General features: G+C 42.3%; 1 protein-coding gene across 1 annotated transcript; it reads right to left on the reverse strand.

The window, feature by feature from the left end:
- Nucleotides 1–632: 632 nt before the first annotated feature.
- RNPEPL1 (arginyl aminopeptidase (aminopeptidase B)-like 1) lies at nucleotides 633–16,852 on the reverse strand. The gene is made up of 12 exons (XM_010081468.1): nucleotides 16,726–16,852; nucleotides 14,337–14,511; nucleotides 11,191–11,389; nucleotides 10,363–10,514; nucleotides 9,813–9,929; nucleotides 8,396–8,631; nucleotides 5,968–6,081; nucleotides 4,817–4,929; nucleotides 3,743–3,851; nucleotides 2,001–2,228; nucleotides 1,575–1,717; nucleotides 633–905 (listed from the first exon to the last, which is right to left on the reverse strand). Exons 1-12 carry the CDS (start codon nucleotides 16,850–16,852, stop codon nucleotides 633–635), a joined length of 1,986 nt encoding a protein of 661 aa, XP_010079770.1.
- Nucleotides 16,853–17,741: the final 889 nt, after the last annotated feature.

A 17,741-nucleotide genomic window follows, 5' to 3' on the forward strand; every position in this document is an offset into this window, starting at 1 on the left:
TAAAGCATTATTATTATTATTAAGCCACCTGAGGGCAGGGGGTAACAGGAGCTATTTAAAATTAGTTTCTTAATTAAGCATTAGTCCCCTACCTCCCAAATCACAATACCTCTGTCACAGTGAGGAGCATAACATGAAAACATATTTGCTGCCACTGATAATTCCTTAGTCTCTCCTTTGCAGAACTTCAGCCCAAATATCAGGACAATGGCAGCTTGACACATATACACTCCCCAGCAACATACACACAGCAAGTAGGACATGCCTCAGTGGCCTCAGACAAAAAAAGAAAAAAAAAAAAAAAAACACTAACCAACAAACTTGGAGAAACCATCCAGAAGGGCCTCAGGAAAGGGAACTAACCACTTTCCATAGAGAAACAACTTCCCAGGAGTACCTGCCCAGTATAAACTGAATCAAAATATCCATTCTACAACTGAAGGAGATCTCTGAAACCTGGCAGTGTCACATGCTGGATACTTGAAGGCACGTTTGCTTTGTGTTTTGGGAGAGAAATCCAGTTACAACAACACACTGCAGCTGCAGGGCTGAGGGAAAGGAAGCGACACGTGGTATCTTTCTTCTGTTCCTGTCCCCATTTTCAAGCTTCATGGCAGGCATGAGCTGGTGATCTAAGCAGACACATTAACATCCCTGAGTGAAATGGCACCGTTTGTGGCCTCTGAGACTTTGTCCTCAAGCACCATTGCTGGTGTGTCTGTAGTGACTGCTGTAGCGTCTATGGCAGGAAGTGGATTCAAGCCCTGTGATAAGATCTGTTGGATGGTTTTCCGCAAATTGGGGTGCAGCTGGTTTTGGGTCTGGTAAAAAACTTCTAAGGCAAAAGACTTGAGGGTGCCAGTGCAAAGGTCCTCATAAAGTGGAATTGTGTACATCCGAGACATCTGCAAAAAAGGAAAACTGGATAGTATCACTTTTATTAAAGTCAAGAGGTTCAGCTCTTCTACAGCTACACTCCAAAAACTCTGAATTACTTAAGACTGGAGACAAGCAACATATTTCTTCAAAAGACAGCCGAGTCTATTCTAAGTAAGTTTAATGCAAAGATTTTTATGAATGATAATAAAAAAAATTTGCTAAGACTGAACTGCTTTCACAAGTAACATAACTATTTTTAAAAGGCCAAGAAGACATCATAGCGAACACATGCATTAACGTTTTGCTCCTGCACAATAAAAAATACTGAAAGGAATTCGATGAACCCTAGCCTTGCTTGAAGTGTAAATATTCAATCACATCATTTAGTAGTGTGAAAATTTCTGGTCTGGAAAAGCCAGGGCTGCTAGAAAGCAACACAAAAAAATGCACCGGGCAGAGCTGTGACGAGGGTATTGAGTTAGGTTAGAATAGCAGAGATTATCTGTAGGCATTTCAAATTACATCTGCCCATTCCTCCCCACCCGCTAGCAGGTGAGCCATGCTCGGCCCCTTCGCAACACACCTGGTCTACACTTGGCCAGGAAGCAGAAGTTCCAGGGTCTTTCACGTCGCATGTCTCATGCACATGTCTCATGCACTGAGAGGTGCAGTGATTTTAATCCAGCAGTTAGTACCTGGTTTTCCAAGAAGCGACGGACTTTGTAAAGGTCTGGATAATAGTCATTTCGGACTACAATCTGCAACCAGCGGATACGGATTTCTGCATTCATGGAGTCCAGCTGAGAGGAGTAACATTCTGAAAGCTTTTTTATCACCTCTGAAGAAAGCACATACACAGAGAAAGAACTGTGACCTATTTTGTCAAGTTTGAGGGTCACCAGAGAATAACGAATCATAAAATCACAGAATCATGGAATGGTTTGCGTTGGAAGACTTTTGAAGATCATCTAGTTCAGGGACATCTTTTGCTAGTTCGGGTTGCTCAAAGCCCCATCCAACCTGACTTTACATGAATGACAAGGTCAACAAGGGTTAGGGCTCTTCAGAATTCAATTAATTATTCTAAGAATACTTTTTCACTATCCTGATAGATTACTCACCACGTGGCAGCGGGGACCCATCCAGCAATCTGTCCAAGAAAAGCACGGTTTGGAACGTTCTCCATTTAGTGAGGTCAGCACTGCTGGCAGCAGCAGCAGAGTCCAGAGGCTCTGTGGTCCAGAGTTTGAAGAGCGGCTCCACTGGTCTGGTCAGACTGGATCCCTGAGATAAGTCTGGCTCAGCTAACGGAGGTCCTGTAGCATTGAGCCAACGTTCAAACTCCAGTCCTGGAATGAGGAGCACCAAAAATGTCGAGCAGGGGTCTCTGCAGGTGGCTTGGCTGCCTCAAGGTTCAGGACTGTTTCTAGCACAGTTAAGAGAGGTTCTAACAACAGCAAATCAGAGCAACCTGTAGTTACAGCAACTTAACAGTCTTAGCAGCCTCATCAGACTAGCCTGCGTTACACATGGAAGAGTACCAGCAACACCTCTCCAAATTTAACCATGAGTTTTCTAGAGCTCAACATTACAGTATCTAAGTACAAGAAACACACATGCTCTTAAGACAGCCAGGCTAACAAGCATCTATGATCAAACTATGTTCCAGTATAAGACTTTTTTGTGCACGCATTTCTCTTTCTCAGAATTTTGAGGAAGACTGAAGAATATGGGGAAAACCTGCTTTATTTAAAATAAGAAAAAATAAAGGAGGCGAGAGGGCTGACTGAACTCCTACCCACCTACAAAACCAAGCAATTTTAAATTTATTTATACAATAACTAAAACAAAAAAAATGTTTCTCCACAAGCAGCAGAGCTAGCAGAGCCTGGCTTTCAACAGAGCTTTTCCCCTTGACCCTTTACCACCTCACCACTTTCCTAACCCTTGGCAATGCTTCCCGTTCTACACCATCGACCCTAAAACGCTTCTCTCCTGCATCCCCTGAATGTCAGCCAGGCAGAAGTTAGCACGTGCTGTGGTTAACTCATTAGCCAACCAGTGGGCCAAATAAAACATACAACTGCCGAGCTCCTGTTGCAGCTTTTTCCCACAGTAGGCTCGCTCATCTACGTCTCTCCACAGGCAGTTTCCACAAAGCCTCTAGGAACTCAGCATCTTTAAGAGCTGTACTCTGCTGCCCATCTGGTTTAAACTGACCATTGGGTTCAATAATTACTTGCAAGGATGAACACATGGCAGGACAACGTTAGTCTAATTTCTTTAAGCACCTGGAAGACTACAGACCTTTCATAAATCCACCAACAGCTATAAAAAGGGGATGTAAGGGAGAGTGAAACATTATGGAAGAGATTTTATATGCATGGATAGGACCTTAGGAAAAGTTACAGTTCTCAAATCATGTTTCTGTAATTAAAATAGGTGACACTTCAAAGTGTGTTCACCTTTTCCTTGCATTTGAGCATGTGTAAATCTCACATAGACTGATCATGCAGCCTGCAGTGTGAAAGAGGAGTTAATGAGAAAGTTAACTGAGGGCCACTCAGCTAATTAAAACCAAAATTTAAGATGTTGGAAACACAGTCACCAATCCTACACAGGAGGAGATGTGGCTGAGCGAGGGGGCTAGCCACATATGCAATTTAAGCAATTTAATAAGTTCTCATTCCCGAACATGGAAGCAGTAACAGTAAGTCACCACAACGATTCCTATCACAACATCTGGCTGTTGCCAAAGGGTTTGCTTGCCTTTAGCATTTTCTTATGCATCCTCCAAGCCAAGCACAAAATTTATCATTCAGATTTTCTACACTGTTTAGAGTTAACTAAGTAAATTTCCTACCTGCTTTGCTCTCAACACATTGCTCTTTCAGCTCTGGAAAAAAATTCAGGAAGGAATCCAGAAGATCTTGAGCCACAACACTGGTAAATTTGTACTTCTCAATGTAGGCCTGAAACAGTAAAAAGGATAAATTATGGTTAGGAGAAAGACAGCTTCCTTTAGATGTAGAACCATTGCATGCAATTTAAAAAAAAAAAAAAAAAAAAAAAGGAGAGATGGAAAAGTGAGAACAACTATGAGAACAACTATTTGGAAAGTTTTAAAGTTTAAAAAAAATATAGAGAGAAAAATATTCTCCCTACTCCCCCTAGATGAGGAAAGCACCATAACAAGAAAAGAATTGGGTAGTTGCAAATACATTGACAGCTGACTACAGGGTTTTTTTCTGATACAGATCACAGATACATTAACATGTCAAGGGCAGGAAGGTTTCCTCGTACTTGACACTAGTGGAAAGTCAGAACACAGCTGGCCACAGTTATGGACTGAAGTCATACTTACACAACTAAAGAGAAAGATGGAATTGGGGATGCATGAGAAGAAAAGATGACAAACATGCATGCAGCAAAAGGAAACAGCAATGAGTTGTGTCACTTTTCAAAAACAAGTCAATAGCTGACATTTTCTATAGGTTTTGCAAGTGAGTTCCAAGGCATCAAACCTGTCCCAGCATAGGAAACCATGCCCTTTGCCACCCTGTCTGAAAAAACACAAGCTAGTACTTTTTAGTAGTGAATGAAATCACATCGTTCCAGTCACAGACAATCTATGCTGGAACAGCTTTCTAATTATTTGTAGCACAGAACAAGAGGTAACAAAAATATACTACTACTCTGTATTTGGCATCTCATAAGCTCAGAAACTGAGATGAAAGAAGAGCATGAGCACATTCACTTAAGAGAAATCTTGTAGAAAGAATCATCTAGGCTGACAGACAGACCCACACCATTCTGCCACATCAGGCATGCTCATACTCAACTTTACCCCTATCAATTAGCCACAGTGACAAAACCTGGGAAAGAAAAAAAAAGCAGCTCCGAATCTCAGGAGAAACACATGCTTATTCACACTCACTCTTAGGAAGGAGTCGAAGTGTCTTGGGTCACCACATAGCTGGGACAGGTAGTAAACAAAGCAGTAGCCTTTCTCATAGGTGAAGAGGTTCATTAAATTACTAGGATTTACACCTGAAAGGAGAAGACAACAATGTTAAGACACTCTGATGAGGACACTAATTTCCAGTCCTTCCAACAGACCACTTAGAGGTCACTGAGTGGAGAAGTAGTGACTTGAAAACAAACAAGTCTGTTGTCAGTACATTTAATTTACTTCAGTAAATTAAATGGAAGCAGTCCAAACACACAGGTGGAAAAAATACAGTCAATCATTGTAAGCTAAGTATTAATTCCCAATGGAACAAGTCCCTTCAAATTAGAAGCCACTGAAAACACACCTGGCATTTGAGGACAAATCTTTTTTTCCTTTTTTTTTTTTTTTTCCCCCAGTGCCAAATTCAGGGAATCACCATATCACAAAATTTTAAAGATCTCAATATAAGGTAATCACTACTTGCTCCTTTTTTGAGACTTCCAACACATGCTCTTCCATTCCATTTGGTTCCAATATCATCTCCACTTGTATTTTAGGTCATTTTAAATATTATCTAGATTGAAAACTGCTTCACACCTCCAGTGGTGACCACAGAACTAGAGAACTATCAATGAGGAGGATACATGATGCTGGAGTGCAGACGTGCATCTGGCTCAGAAAACAACTGAACAGCCTCTGTGTGACTCACTCAGCAGGAGAGCAAGTACGTATGCATATGCATACACACGTAGTTCTTACATGAACACATAAAAAGAGGAACATTTACAAGCACAGGATTTTATATAACGTTTCCAAATATTTTCATTATAAACTACTTTATTTTGCATATTCAAAAGCTCAAAACCACACAGCTTTCAAGGCAGTTTTTCCACACTATTTCCACTCAGCAAGTCTGTTCCGTTCTTAAACAGACAATATTTATAAAGATGAGTTAAGCCAATTTTGAAGAAAACTTCAAGGCAAGTTTCCTTATTTACTTTTAGACTGGTTTCCAAACCAGAATTTCTTTTTTCTTTCATTTATAAAGGATATGTAAAAATTAGTCTTTTTTGGTCTACATTCCAGCATCGATATAAAGAAATTCTGTACACAGCAGCTTCAGCCGAAAGCAGTACCTGGCTCCAGTTTAACCTGAAGCTTGCTGACCGGGTTGTCTTCTCCAAGGAGCTTCATCTGTCTGTGGAGAGCATCAAGGCGGAATGCAGTCTCCAAACATGTGAAGGCAGCTCCTATCCCAGAAAGAAACTTATTAGTTGTGGGAAAAAGACTAGCAAAACCTGACCTCTGCAGAACTAGCACAGGTACAAAATAAAAGCTACTGAAGGAGTAGAAGACACAAGTGAGAGAGAATCACAGTAATGGTGGAGAAACTTGAGTGCAATAAATCCTAGCAATTTGTAAGGAAAGTCAGAACCTAAAACAATGCATTTACTCACTCTGATTATGCAGAACTGAAAAACAAAGCAGTGTGAAAACTATGCTAAAGTTTACATCCTTGATGTCATCTTATCAGTTCTTGCAAGATAAGCAGAGCAACACTGGAATAAGCATCGTACAGGTAACTTTCAAGGAGCAATCAAGTGCTACAAAAAAGTAATGCCACTGGTAGAATAGTAGACACACGATTGCACATTCAGTGCCAAGGATATTACTAAGCAAATATCACCTCTTGGATGAAAACAAAAAAGGCTCAGATTTAGCTGGTATATTACAGATCCTGTGGATCTTTTTTAAGCTTTATCTAGCATCCTACCCATATTGTATCACATGATTTTCACCTTCCACTCATCAGGATTCCTTTTACATCTGCAACTGGGTAGGCTACTCTTTCTCTTTTATGCTCTCCATATGCATTCTATGCTCTCAAGCCAAACTGGCTGCATTACACTGGTGAGGCAAGAGATCTTTCCTGTGCCCTTGCAGATGTAAAAAGCTGCAGAAAATGGATTTTCAGATTCAGAAGATACTTAACATCCAGCACTATTAACGCCTTAGCTTTCTTTGCTAGGTCTTCAATGTCAACAACAGGGCTTGTTATATACATACAATCTCAGAGTCTCGATGTACATATGTAGGAATGTGATATAAGCAAAATGAGAATGAAGAACTAGGATATATTTGGAAGATAGAAAAATCTGTACTGGCAGAGTACGTGGCAGATCTGCTTCACAGAGGAAAGCAAGAACCAGGATAGCTAGTCTTAATGGCAATTACTTCAAGCTACAGGGAGGAGGATTAAGCAAGATCCAAGAGGTGTGGTAGTCACTGGACTCCAAATTCTGTAAACAATGTCATTACAAAGACGCCTTTTTATGAAAAGCAGAAGGTACTCCAGAAAAGACGTCAGAAATGGCAAGATTTAGATCAGAGGTTTGTCCTAGAAACAAAACAAAATGCACACAGAGCTTACTAAAGAATGGCACAGGGAATGGCATTTCTTAGTTTCCTGAATAATGGCTCCTTGAAACAACTAGTTCTAAATTTCAAGAGAACAGACCTAAATCAGCAAGGATCTTGTCCTATGTCAGAGGGACAGCCTCAGGTGGGATAGAGAACAGGTCGGTATCTTCTGACCTATTCACATCATTGCCACGTATAATATAACATGACTTATAAGAACAGTCCTAACCACCGAGAATTACTCAACATAAAACAGCTTTCAAAGACAGATAATGTACATTGTAAGATCTCCATATATGCTCAGAGCACTTCTTTCTGTAAACTTAATTATGTTCAGCTCATCTCCAAAAACAATATACATGAATAAAAACAAAGGCGTCCTTCTAAACACTCTCGCTGCCAAGATTTCCAGGAATTTTTCCAGGACTGTTTACAGCAGACACATGAGAATACACATGGTACAGGCTTTTAAGAACCTAACAGGACAAACTAGAGAAATGTATGTTCCCATTATTCACTTCTGTAAAAATCCAATTAAATTGAAAAGCAATCAGAATTATTTATTACTTAATATATTCTAAAGACAGTATCATACAATTGACCTGTGAAATTCATGGCTATAAGCAAAGGCAGGGCTGTACAATTCCACAGGAAGCCTTACATAGATAAACAGACAGTTACATAGATGTGTACTTTGTTTTTTAATAAGAGCTATTGCCATCATTCTTTCCAACAGTAGGTGGCTACTAACCGATCAGGATTAGAAAGACACTTACTTGCTCAGAGGATAGTTATTTCACAACATAACCACGATAAGACTTCTTACATCTTGCTCTGACATACAGAGACCTGCCTGGTACCCAACAGTAGTTCCAAAGTTCCTACAAACATCCCTACAATGATGTGCTCACAAACCTCATTCAAAGCCCCTGTTAACATATCAATCCACCCAAAGCCAAGACAAGGTCAGACTCTAAGTATCTACACGTTCAGTGCAAAGTTTGGGGACGTGTGTGTTTCAGAAATAAAAAAAGAAAACCAGCTCCCTACAGACTTTTGAGGTCCCACGACAAATATTCCATGCAGCCAACTCTCAACTATTGGCTAGACACATCATAAGGAGAAACATTTCTGCAGCTATACCGTAGGTCTCAGTGGTGATCCGGCGCTGTGCATACGTGGCGAGCCCCTCGCTCAGCCACATTTCCTCCCATGTAGCATTGGTGACTGCGTTTCCAAACCAGCTGTGGGCAACTTCATGAATGACGTCAATGATCAAAAACTCATCGCTCTCCAGAATGGAAGAGATGATGAAGGTTAGGCATGGGTTTTCCATGGCAACAATAGGGAAGGATGGAGGAAGAAAAACAATGTCATATCTAAAATTAGAAAGAGAAGAAAGGAGAGAGAGAGGACATAGGTAAATTATAGCTATTTCAAAAGACATAGATAGAAACTTTCTTCTTCTTCCCTTAGGGAAGGCTCTTCTAAAGAGTTTTGTGACTTCAGGAACAAACTTTCTACATCAGTGGTGCTTAATTCTTCTAATCAGGGGATCACAGAGTTTATCCTGTTGGCCAAGGACCTGCTCACATTTGCATGTAAGACTTAACAGTCTTTTAACGTGCAGCAGATCCAGCAATTCCCAGAAGCATCATGCTCCCTTCGCACATGCAAACTCATCACAAGTTGTGTATCTGAGAGCCAGGAACACTGAGCTGACTCTACATACACTACCTACATACGCAGCATCAAGTCCCCAGAGGCTCCCTGGAAAGAGAGGCTGGTAAGCTATCGAATGAATTAATTGATTTGGTGCAACTGCAGTGCCAGCAGAATGACTTTAGTCTGGCTGCTTCAGAATGCAACAATACTATTTGCTTTGTTTTCTAAATTTCTCCATCAATAACCAGCACTGGCACACCAGGCCTTGTTCTCAGACCATTTCAAGCAATATTTTGTAAATTAACAACAACACGTTCTTCCTGCTTACCTTTAGCAAAGAAATACAGGAAGCCTTTGCAAACATTTTCTCCCATTCAAAGAATGAAAACATTATCTCTGTCTCAAAATCATTCTCTTTTAATACATTGTCAAGCGTAACTTCAGAAACTCTTTATGTTGTTTTTAGGGACTAAGACTCTCAATGAGTCTGTACTGAGTCAGGTTTTCAGCATCCTCAGGCATATCACAATAAGTAGTACCATATGTAAAAACAAGCAAGTAAAACTGCCGTAAATTTTAAATGGTGTCCAGCCCAATGCTGGACTTGCATCACAAAACACTACAGTATAAAAACTTTCACTGCTCAGGGAAGATCCGCTGTTTAGAAACCTCCAGTTCTGCCCACCACACCAGGCAAAACACCACCACGCCTCCACGGTCCTCTCTGCCGCTTTCAGAGACAAAACTCCAGAGTTTGTTTCCAGCCACTACAGTGCTGCCAACTGAGAAGCTCATTTGTCCTGCTATTGCTAGTGTAGGGAGAAAGCATGATAATTTCTCAAGATTGTTTTATTTTGTTCCCATTACACATTCCTGGGAGACTTATTAAACTCACCGCCCCCATATATATGGGCCATACAGACTCTCCGCAGCAGTCAACCAGCGCTCAACCATGCCAGAAAGTTTGCTGATGGCTGTTGGCAGCAAGCAAGGCTCTGCCCACACTCTGCTCCTGTCAGAAAACAGAAAACATCAGGTGATAACTTCAGCAAACTGAATTATCTCTTAGAAAAAATAGCCTGACTTGTCACCACACTTCCATGTATGGTAATAACGCTAAGAGGTCTCACATCAGACTCAGGCCTTCTTTAGGCTAACGCTCAATGGACACACGTCAAGAGATAATCAAAGATCCCTTCAATCACCTCAAGGCAGCGAGGCAAGTAGCTGTAATGACTACAGGGGACAATAAACATTTATGAAAGAGGGAAGTATCTTCGCCAATGCAGTGTCATGCAGTTCTTTACACCCAACTAAACCTCAAACTCTCTGAACACACACAGCTCATGGTCCCCTACCAACAACTCAGAAGTATTTACAACTTAAAACCTGAAAGAAACTGCGCAGAGACACAAAAAGCAGAATCAACTCACTGCAAATCTTACCTTGGACCTATGTCTGCATGGATAAGGTCTCCTGCCACCAGGGCCACTAGATAGGCAGGAACTGGGTATTCCATGTAAAACTGATACACACCTTCCTCTTCTAAGTAGGTACTTTGGGTGGCACTCATCAACACCTGTATGCCTGCCGGAGCCTGCAAGACCAACATCACACACATCAACTCACTAGATGATCACAGCTGAATGACTACACCACAGATCTCTCTGGTTTTTTCCATCTGTGCCTAAGAGGATGTACATTAAAAACAATCATTTAGATAACACAAAATGTAAGACTTCTGTGGGGTTTTTATAGCACAATCTACCCAGCCTGTGAAAACACACCAACCAAAAATATTACTCCTCCTATATTTCATGGGTTCTTAGGCCAGCTCCCCAAGAAGTGCCCACATATCAAATTATTTCATCTACACAAATTGCAACATTATTTGATGCTGCTTTCATAAAACTTTGTGTTTTTTCCTTTCAATAACTGATAAAATACAGCTGAGTATTATCATCAATAACCACTACTGGAAGCAACCAGCCAAATTCTCTCTTTCATATTATCTGTTTCATGGTTACTCTTTCAGCGTTGAGTACGGGGGAGGAAAGACCCAAGCACGACAGGCAACAGAGCTGCCTTTGTGGCAGTACCCTGATTCTGGCCCGAGAACCAGAATAGGATCTAAAAAATCCAGTATTTTTTGTAACACTAAATGTCACAATGAATATTTTATAGCATGTGTACATACACAATCTAACTACGCTTTCACAAGCTAACAGCAGCTAAGTGCTCCATGAACCATTTATCGCCATTCGGTCACTTACCTTGACAGTAGCTGAGTAGGTGCATTTCACTGCTGGTGTGTCAAAGCAGGGGAAGAAAGACCGGTTACACACCGAGTGGCCCTGCGTGAAGACAAATGGCTTGGCATTGCCATACGTCAGCTCTGGATCCAGCCACCAGATCTGTTGAAACACGAAGTGAAGGTGAGGTGAGAGATAGGGATAAAAATCACACGATGAACTGCCAAAAAATAAAACCTAAGATCAAGTGGATTGTGGAGGAGAAAAAACACCCCAGGCATTTGGCTCCCTGGACAGATACCTGGCACAGGGCACATTTCCATTCCTAACAATACATCTTTCTACTCCTGTTTATTTGCCGTGACTACTCAGAGTAATTTCTCACTGTCTGAACACTGAATGGTGCCACACAACATGGTGCCTTCCAGCCACTCACTATTTCTGTTGTACCAATTTGCTTGGTTAATAACAAGTCCCTAACAAACATCCACACAACCTTCTTCTCAGAGGGAGAACTCTGAATATCTTCATATTTTTAACTCAACATGAAAAGGAGTAGTAAGGGTCAGGTAGCACAAGCTGAAGAAAAAAAAAAAAAGAAAAAAACCCCAAACCCCCAAACCAAAAAACCCTGAGGCTGAACAGTGTACACAACATTATCTTTGACCCTGACACTGCCCTGCTGGCTGAAGCATCAAACACTTTGACACTATGCAAAAAAGTCAGTATATGTAAGAAACATCTGGTCAATGACACTGGAGGCCTCTTTTCACAGAGCACATAAGGAGATTCTGGGTGGTCACAAAAAAAAAACAACCCTGAGCATGTCAATTTTCAGTATTAAACAGCGAATAAATCATGAGTCAGACCCACAGCAAATAATTAGAACAGATTAATAATACTATGAAAAAGTGCAGTTATTTGCCTTTTTGGTTTTTCGGTTTCAAATGTAATGTTTATGCTTTCACATGCTCCCTGCCTCCAACTTTGAAGTGTAGGAACAATTTCAAATAAGGATTTTCTTGTAATCCTAGAACTCTGGAGCTGAACTTTTACGGAAAATATAAAATATTGTAAAACTTGCAATAAAGCTGGAACCACTGGAAGTCTTGGGAACAGTCAAGCACAAGAAATAAAACTTCTGAGTCTGCTGAATTCTGAGATCAAAGCAACCAATAAATCTGAATTTGGGGAACAGCAGTTAGTGCAAACAGTAGTTCAGATCTGGTCCTCAAGAGAAAGCAATGAAATCCTCACAGAAGAGACGTCTGGGTACTGTGCCTGCTCTGATTTTAATGACACATTACAATTCTGTCTCCTAGTTAACCTCTCTGTGTTCTGGAAGTCAAAGTTTTGTCTCTCTCTCCTTCTGTCCCACAGGGTTACTCTTAGTTATCTTCTTGCTGTGCCTTTAGACCCGTCTCCTCAGACACCGATGTGTTCCTCTCCCAAATCATCCACTTCAGCAGCACCCCTGGGGATCAGTGAAAGGTAAGGAAAGGAAATATACTGCCAGCAGCTTCCAGTTATTCATAGAGCGCTTCACGCTTCCACTGGCAAATGTTTTTGGTGGTTTTTTTTAGGTGGGAGGCATTACAAAATTTTAAACCTTTATCTATAATAAAATTAATCTCAGAGCAACATTCTTATCTTGAAATTTGTTTTAAGATTACCCTGTTGGGCCAGAAACATGCTTAAAGCATGACTTCTGACGAACCTTGCCTCGCTGACACCACGAGGGCTCAGGCTATTCAAATCCACATGCTGCATTTTAGCGTATCACTGGCCAAATCCCCAGGTCATAGCTGAGGTGCCCTACATAGCTACAGATTTCCACTCCATAGATACCTGCGTTTCATGGCAATGAACGTCTTCTCTGCAATACAACATCGTGGAACCAGAGACAGCTATTCCAGAAGGCATTTGGGGACAAATGTCTCATTAAAACCCACTGTTTGAACTGTGGCTTCCCCCCAGAATACACATTCACATAAAAACGCAACCTCTATGTTTTAATCCAGGGTAGTAGTTTTCTAATGACCCAGGAAGGAGGCTCAGAAACTGAGTTTTCAAAAGATCTGCCCCAATGCCAACTTAAAAGCAGTCCTCTATCAGTGGCTTTGTGCTCACATCACAAAAAGTCTGACGTACAGAGTCTTTATCATTGGTCCTGGTGAAGAGACTCACCTGCAAAAGGGTTCGCTTTCCTTTGCTGTTTGAGAGACAGAAAAGTCTAACAAAGCAAACAGAGAGATAAGACACCACCAGACCTGAGTTGCAACACTGGAGTAGGAAGGAAAAAGGCTTACAGACGATGTCTGTAGAGCAGAGAGACAGGGGAAGTTCTCCCTGACCAGTGCAGGAAAAAAACATGAGCAGGAAGCAAAGGGGAACTGAGAAGTTAATTCTTGTTTACAAGAAACTCCATAAATTAAGGACAATTTCTTTTCAACCAGTCCCTCTTTATTTGACATTTGGTTGAAGTTAAATGAAGCACCAGCCACACGGGCCAAGAGCGAAAAAACATTTGCAGAGGATGAAGTACTTTTTTCCCCTGTTTCCTAATGTCTGCAGCTACATGGCAAGCCTCCGTCTCTCTTTCCAGATGCACTTGGAACAATGATGAAAGTTATCCCGAAACAATATAAATAGATCTGTAATATAAATAGACCAGGCTACACTGCCTGACAGCGGCAGGACTATGGGCTGGGGAAAATGAGTATAAGCAGCGTCCCAGGAAGGAGCGCGAGTAGCCGGGCACTGCTGGGGGCAGGGGGTGGAGTGGTACATGGGGCCAGAGCAGGATTTGGGGCCACATCATCTGTTCCACATCCAAATCTCTCCTCTGCTGCCCTTCAGAAATATACGTGATGTCATCACAATGCTCATCATTTTTATATAGTTTTTCATGTATCCTCAAGAGCTGTTTCACACAGAAAGCTGTTCTATGATGCACTTCAAGTGAAAAAAACCTGCAGATGAGTTCCTCTGCTGGACAGAGGCTTTGGGCAGCCCAGGTTTCCCCCTGCCCACACCCTGCAAAGCAGCTCACACTTCATAACGCACCTGCCAACACCATTATTTTTATTGACTTACAGTCCTTTACCCAAATCCAGCAAATGATAAAGGCAATTAGCCAAGCCTCTCTCAATTTTAAATCTCTCTACGTTTCTACGTGCATTCTTGATGAAGCTCCCAAGAGCTGCACCGCCACAGCTTCTGTTCTAGACAAACAAGTGGCTCCATCTGATGGCAAAGTAAACCGCACATCGGAGGTGCAGCAGATGTCACAGGAGCAAGGCACACCTGGGCAGCACGTCACTCCAAGGGGACCCGAGGAATCTAAAGGGACAACAAGGAAGTTTCGAGCACTGCAAAAAGGGCTGTCCTTTCTGCTAAATCTTGAAGATGAGGAAATGCTATCGCTTTTTATACCAGAACACAGAGCGGGACTTGCATTTAAAGTTGTCATGGAAAGAAAATAGCACTGGTGTTAACATGCGCGCTGCCAAATCAGAGGTGTGACACAGTGGGCAAGAGACAGATGTAGATTTTTCTCTCTAGGGAAGGAAAAAAAAAATCTTATGAAAGAGTACTTGTAGGAGCAAGAAATAAGAGGTGAAGGAAAAGAAGGGGAGGAAGAGCAGGACTGCTGCCACTGACACACGCGATCAGTGTGTGCTTCCAGCCCACACCACGAGAGACACGCCGTGTTTATGACAGGCCTGCTTCTGAAATGACTTGGTGATGTGCGGAGCATATGGTTTCCTAACAGAACAGGGAGCTGGAATGCTCTGTGAAAGGCAGATTTAATCTCTCAGCTGTCTCTCAGTGTCCATCAAACAATGAGAGATCCTGGCTCCTTGCTCCACATGAGAAATAATGGGACAGTTGAATAACATATCCAGATGGCTCAAACCAAGTATATCAAGGCAACAGGTTTCCAATTTTAAACAGACTACTATCTCCACTGCCGATCCTCCTGCCAACACAGCCACGCTGCACTGTAACATGAATTCACTGTTTTATATGTCCCACAAGTATGCTAAAGGTCACAGAAAATAAACCCTGACCTAAAAGGAGTATATTCAGAGAAAGACCATAGAAAATAGAACTTTTAGAAGAGAGAAGTCTAGCACTGTAAAGTTGCTTCATTTATGCAGAGAAAAGAGACTACAAGGAAACGCACAAGACGCCAGTATAAGCCAGCTCACCCTTATACACATATGGGTTACTCATCACTATTAAAATGCAAAGCTAGGCTGAAAAACAGCAGTGACAGATAGCACTACAATAGCACAAAATTACCTTGGATCAAAAAAAAAATTAGTTCAGCGTGCTGAACGTGAAGGGCTAGAACAAGTGCTACTTGAGGACAAATATTTTGCCAGCCAAAATCGACAGTAGCGAGCGAGGAAACCTGGTACGATTCATGTCAGCGAGCACGCCTGCTCCTGCTTTTCAGTATCACTGGAAAAGGGCAGCGCATGCCCCCAACACTGTCACCATCGGTAATCTTTTGACACTGGTCCCTGTGGTTTCATTTCAGCTGAAGCAGTACACACCATTAAAGGTGCAATAAAGACTTCAAAGAAGGATAAAGAAGAGCTGGTTCACCTCTGATCCAGGGGAAGCACGACAAACACCAGAGGGAACAGGAAAAATGCCCTGCTCTCAGCATCCTCCAACAGGACGCTCACGCGGGATTGTGCGCAGGGCCGAGGAGGCAACACGGTAACAGGAGGTGGGACTAATGAACATCACATCAATCAGTGTCCGGTGCCTTCCCGTGGTTTTCAGAGCACTTCTAAAGCCGAGTTTCAGATCAGTATTCTGCTACATCTGAGATCAGTCCTCCATAAACACAGCAGGACAGTCGGCCCCTTCGGCAACAGGGCAGGCAAAAGCCAGGAGAAAGCATGGGCTAGCCTAAAATAAAACAATTTGTTCAAGAGGAGGGAAGTGTGTTATCGTGTACTTCAGGAGGCATGGCTCAGCCAGACTGAGAGTGATTGCAGAGCACACAGCAACACCAAATTAGCTTTAAAGCCTTCCCACCATAAACAAGGCATAGAGCGGACAAAAGAAATAGGTTTCTTCATAAAATCTTGAAAAAAAAAAAAAAGAACAGAATCTTCTGAACACACTGTGGGCCCTGAAAGGCATCTGCTGTGTACCTGTGGAGTGCAGAAAAAACTCTGGCATTGTACAAGGAAGTATTAAAACCAGGAGTTCCAAAGGTGAAAAGGAACAATATCTTCCCTTACAAGTGGATCTGAATTTTACAAGTAGCAGAATTTCATCTCATTCTTGCACTTTTAGGGAAGGACCAACACGTTAAAAGGTCACCACATAACAAAGGGAAACTTCTGTCAATAAAAATCTTCCTGTGGAACTCACTATTCTGAGTGAGCCAATATGTTAAGACTATCCGGATCATTCTGAGGATGAAGTTATTTTTGTGAGCTTCAATGTAGTATGAAAATTAGACAGAAAAAGACCCAGCAGACTCCTTCTATTCAGCAACACTTTCATAAGGAAAGGCCTAGCACATACTTGCTGTTGGGTTATTCTGCATGAAACCATCACGTTCAATTCCTGCTTTTGTTAAATATGCTGCAATAGTCAAATAAATCCACACATTGACTGGTTTATGAACAATGCCACGGCGATACCAAACCATCAGGCCAAGAGTCAATTCCATTAAGCAAGACAGCAGCATCAAAGTCGCAAGACTCTAAAAAGCACACTCCTTTTGCAGAGAGATTCTTGAACAACATGATGAAAACCACGTTAGTTTCATTCCCAACCTGGACAGACAAAAAGAACCAATGCTCCAGTGATAACTTTATACTCTCCCTGTCATAACTTCTTAAAAACACAAGATCTGCCAGACAGCACCTACAAGGCCAGGACCAAAGTGCTTCCAAACACCAGAGGTTTAAAAGAAGTGACAGAATTTACAAAGCAGCTCGCTGCTGAAGGAGGCTAATCCACACAGACGTGGAAGCACCTCCTACGGCCGCATCGAAATGGGCATTTTGGGCCACTTCTCATCCTTTTTCCAGGGATGTAGGAAGAAGTGGAGCCTCTCCCTGCTCTTCTCCAAGCTCCTGACCACAGCTGGCTGGAACAGGACCCTGGGTGCGCAAGGCCTGGTTTTGTAAGCACCTGGCAGAACCCACAGGGAAACTCCCGCATCTGCAGATGACGTAACTTGTCCGGAAGAATTCAGACCAGGCAGGAGTTTTCAAACTTCCACGCTCCTCGCCAACAACTGCAACGCCCTTAAAGGACGAAAGACTTAAAAATGACTGTGGTGCTGGGGGATGGATAGCCTCAGGGGCCACGGCGATGGCTGAAGGAGGGAGCACTGCTGCTGAGGGCAGGGGACAGACGCTGCTGACAAGCGGGCAGGCGAGGAGGGAAGGGACAGCGGAGGGACGGGGACACAAAAGGAGGTGCTGACAATGAAACATCTCCTGCTGCCTTTGCTGCGGGGCCACGGCGCTTCCCCGATGGTCAATTACGGAAAAGTGTGAGCACGGCGCGGGTGGGCACGGCCGCAGGTC

Source organism: Pterocles gutturalis, unplaced genomic scaffold (assembly GCF_000699245.1).
Source record: "Pterocles gutturalis isolate BGI_N339 unplaced genomic scaffold, ASM69924v1 scaffold20491, whole genome shotgun sequence".
Taxonomy (NCBI): domain Eukaryota; kingdom Metazoa; phylum Chordata; class Aves; order Pterocliformes; family Pteroclidae; genus Pterocles; species Pterocles gutturalis.

Excerpts from the sequence above, each read along its gene's own strand:
- RNPEPL1 (XM_010081468.1), bottom strand. The coding sequence starts at position 16,852 with ATGGTTTGGTATCGCCGTGGCATTGTTCATAAACCAGTCAATGTGTGG. Across the intron at positions 1,718-2,000 it reads TGGGTCCCCGCTGCCACGTG|AGGTGATAAAAAAGCTTTCA; the intron begins GTGAGTAATCTA and ends TGCTTTCTTCAG. Across the intron at positions 906-1,574 it reads GTCGCTTCTTGGAAAACCAG|ATGTCTCGGATGTACACAAT; the intron begins GTACTAACTGCT and ends CCTTTTTTGCAG.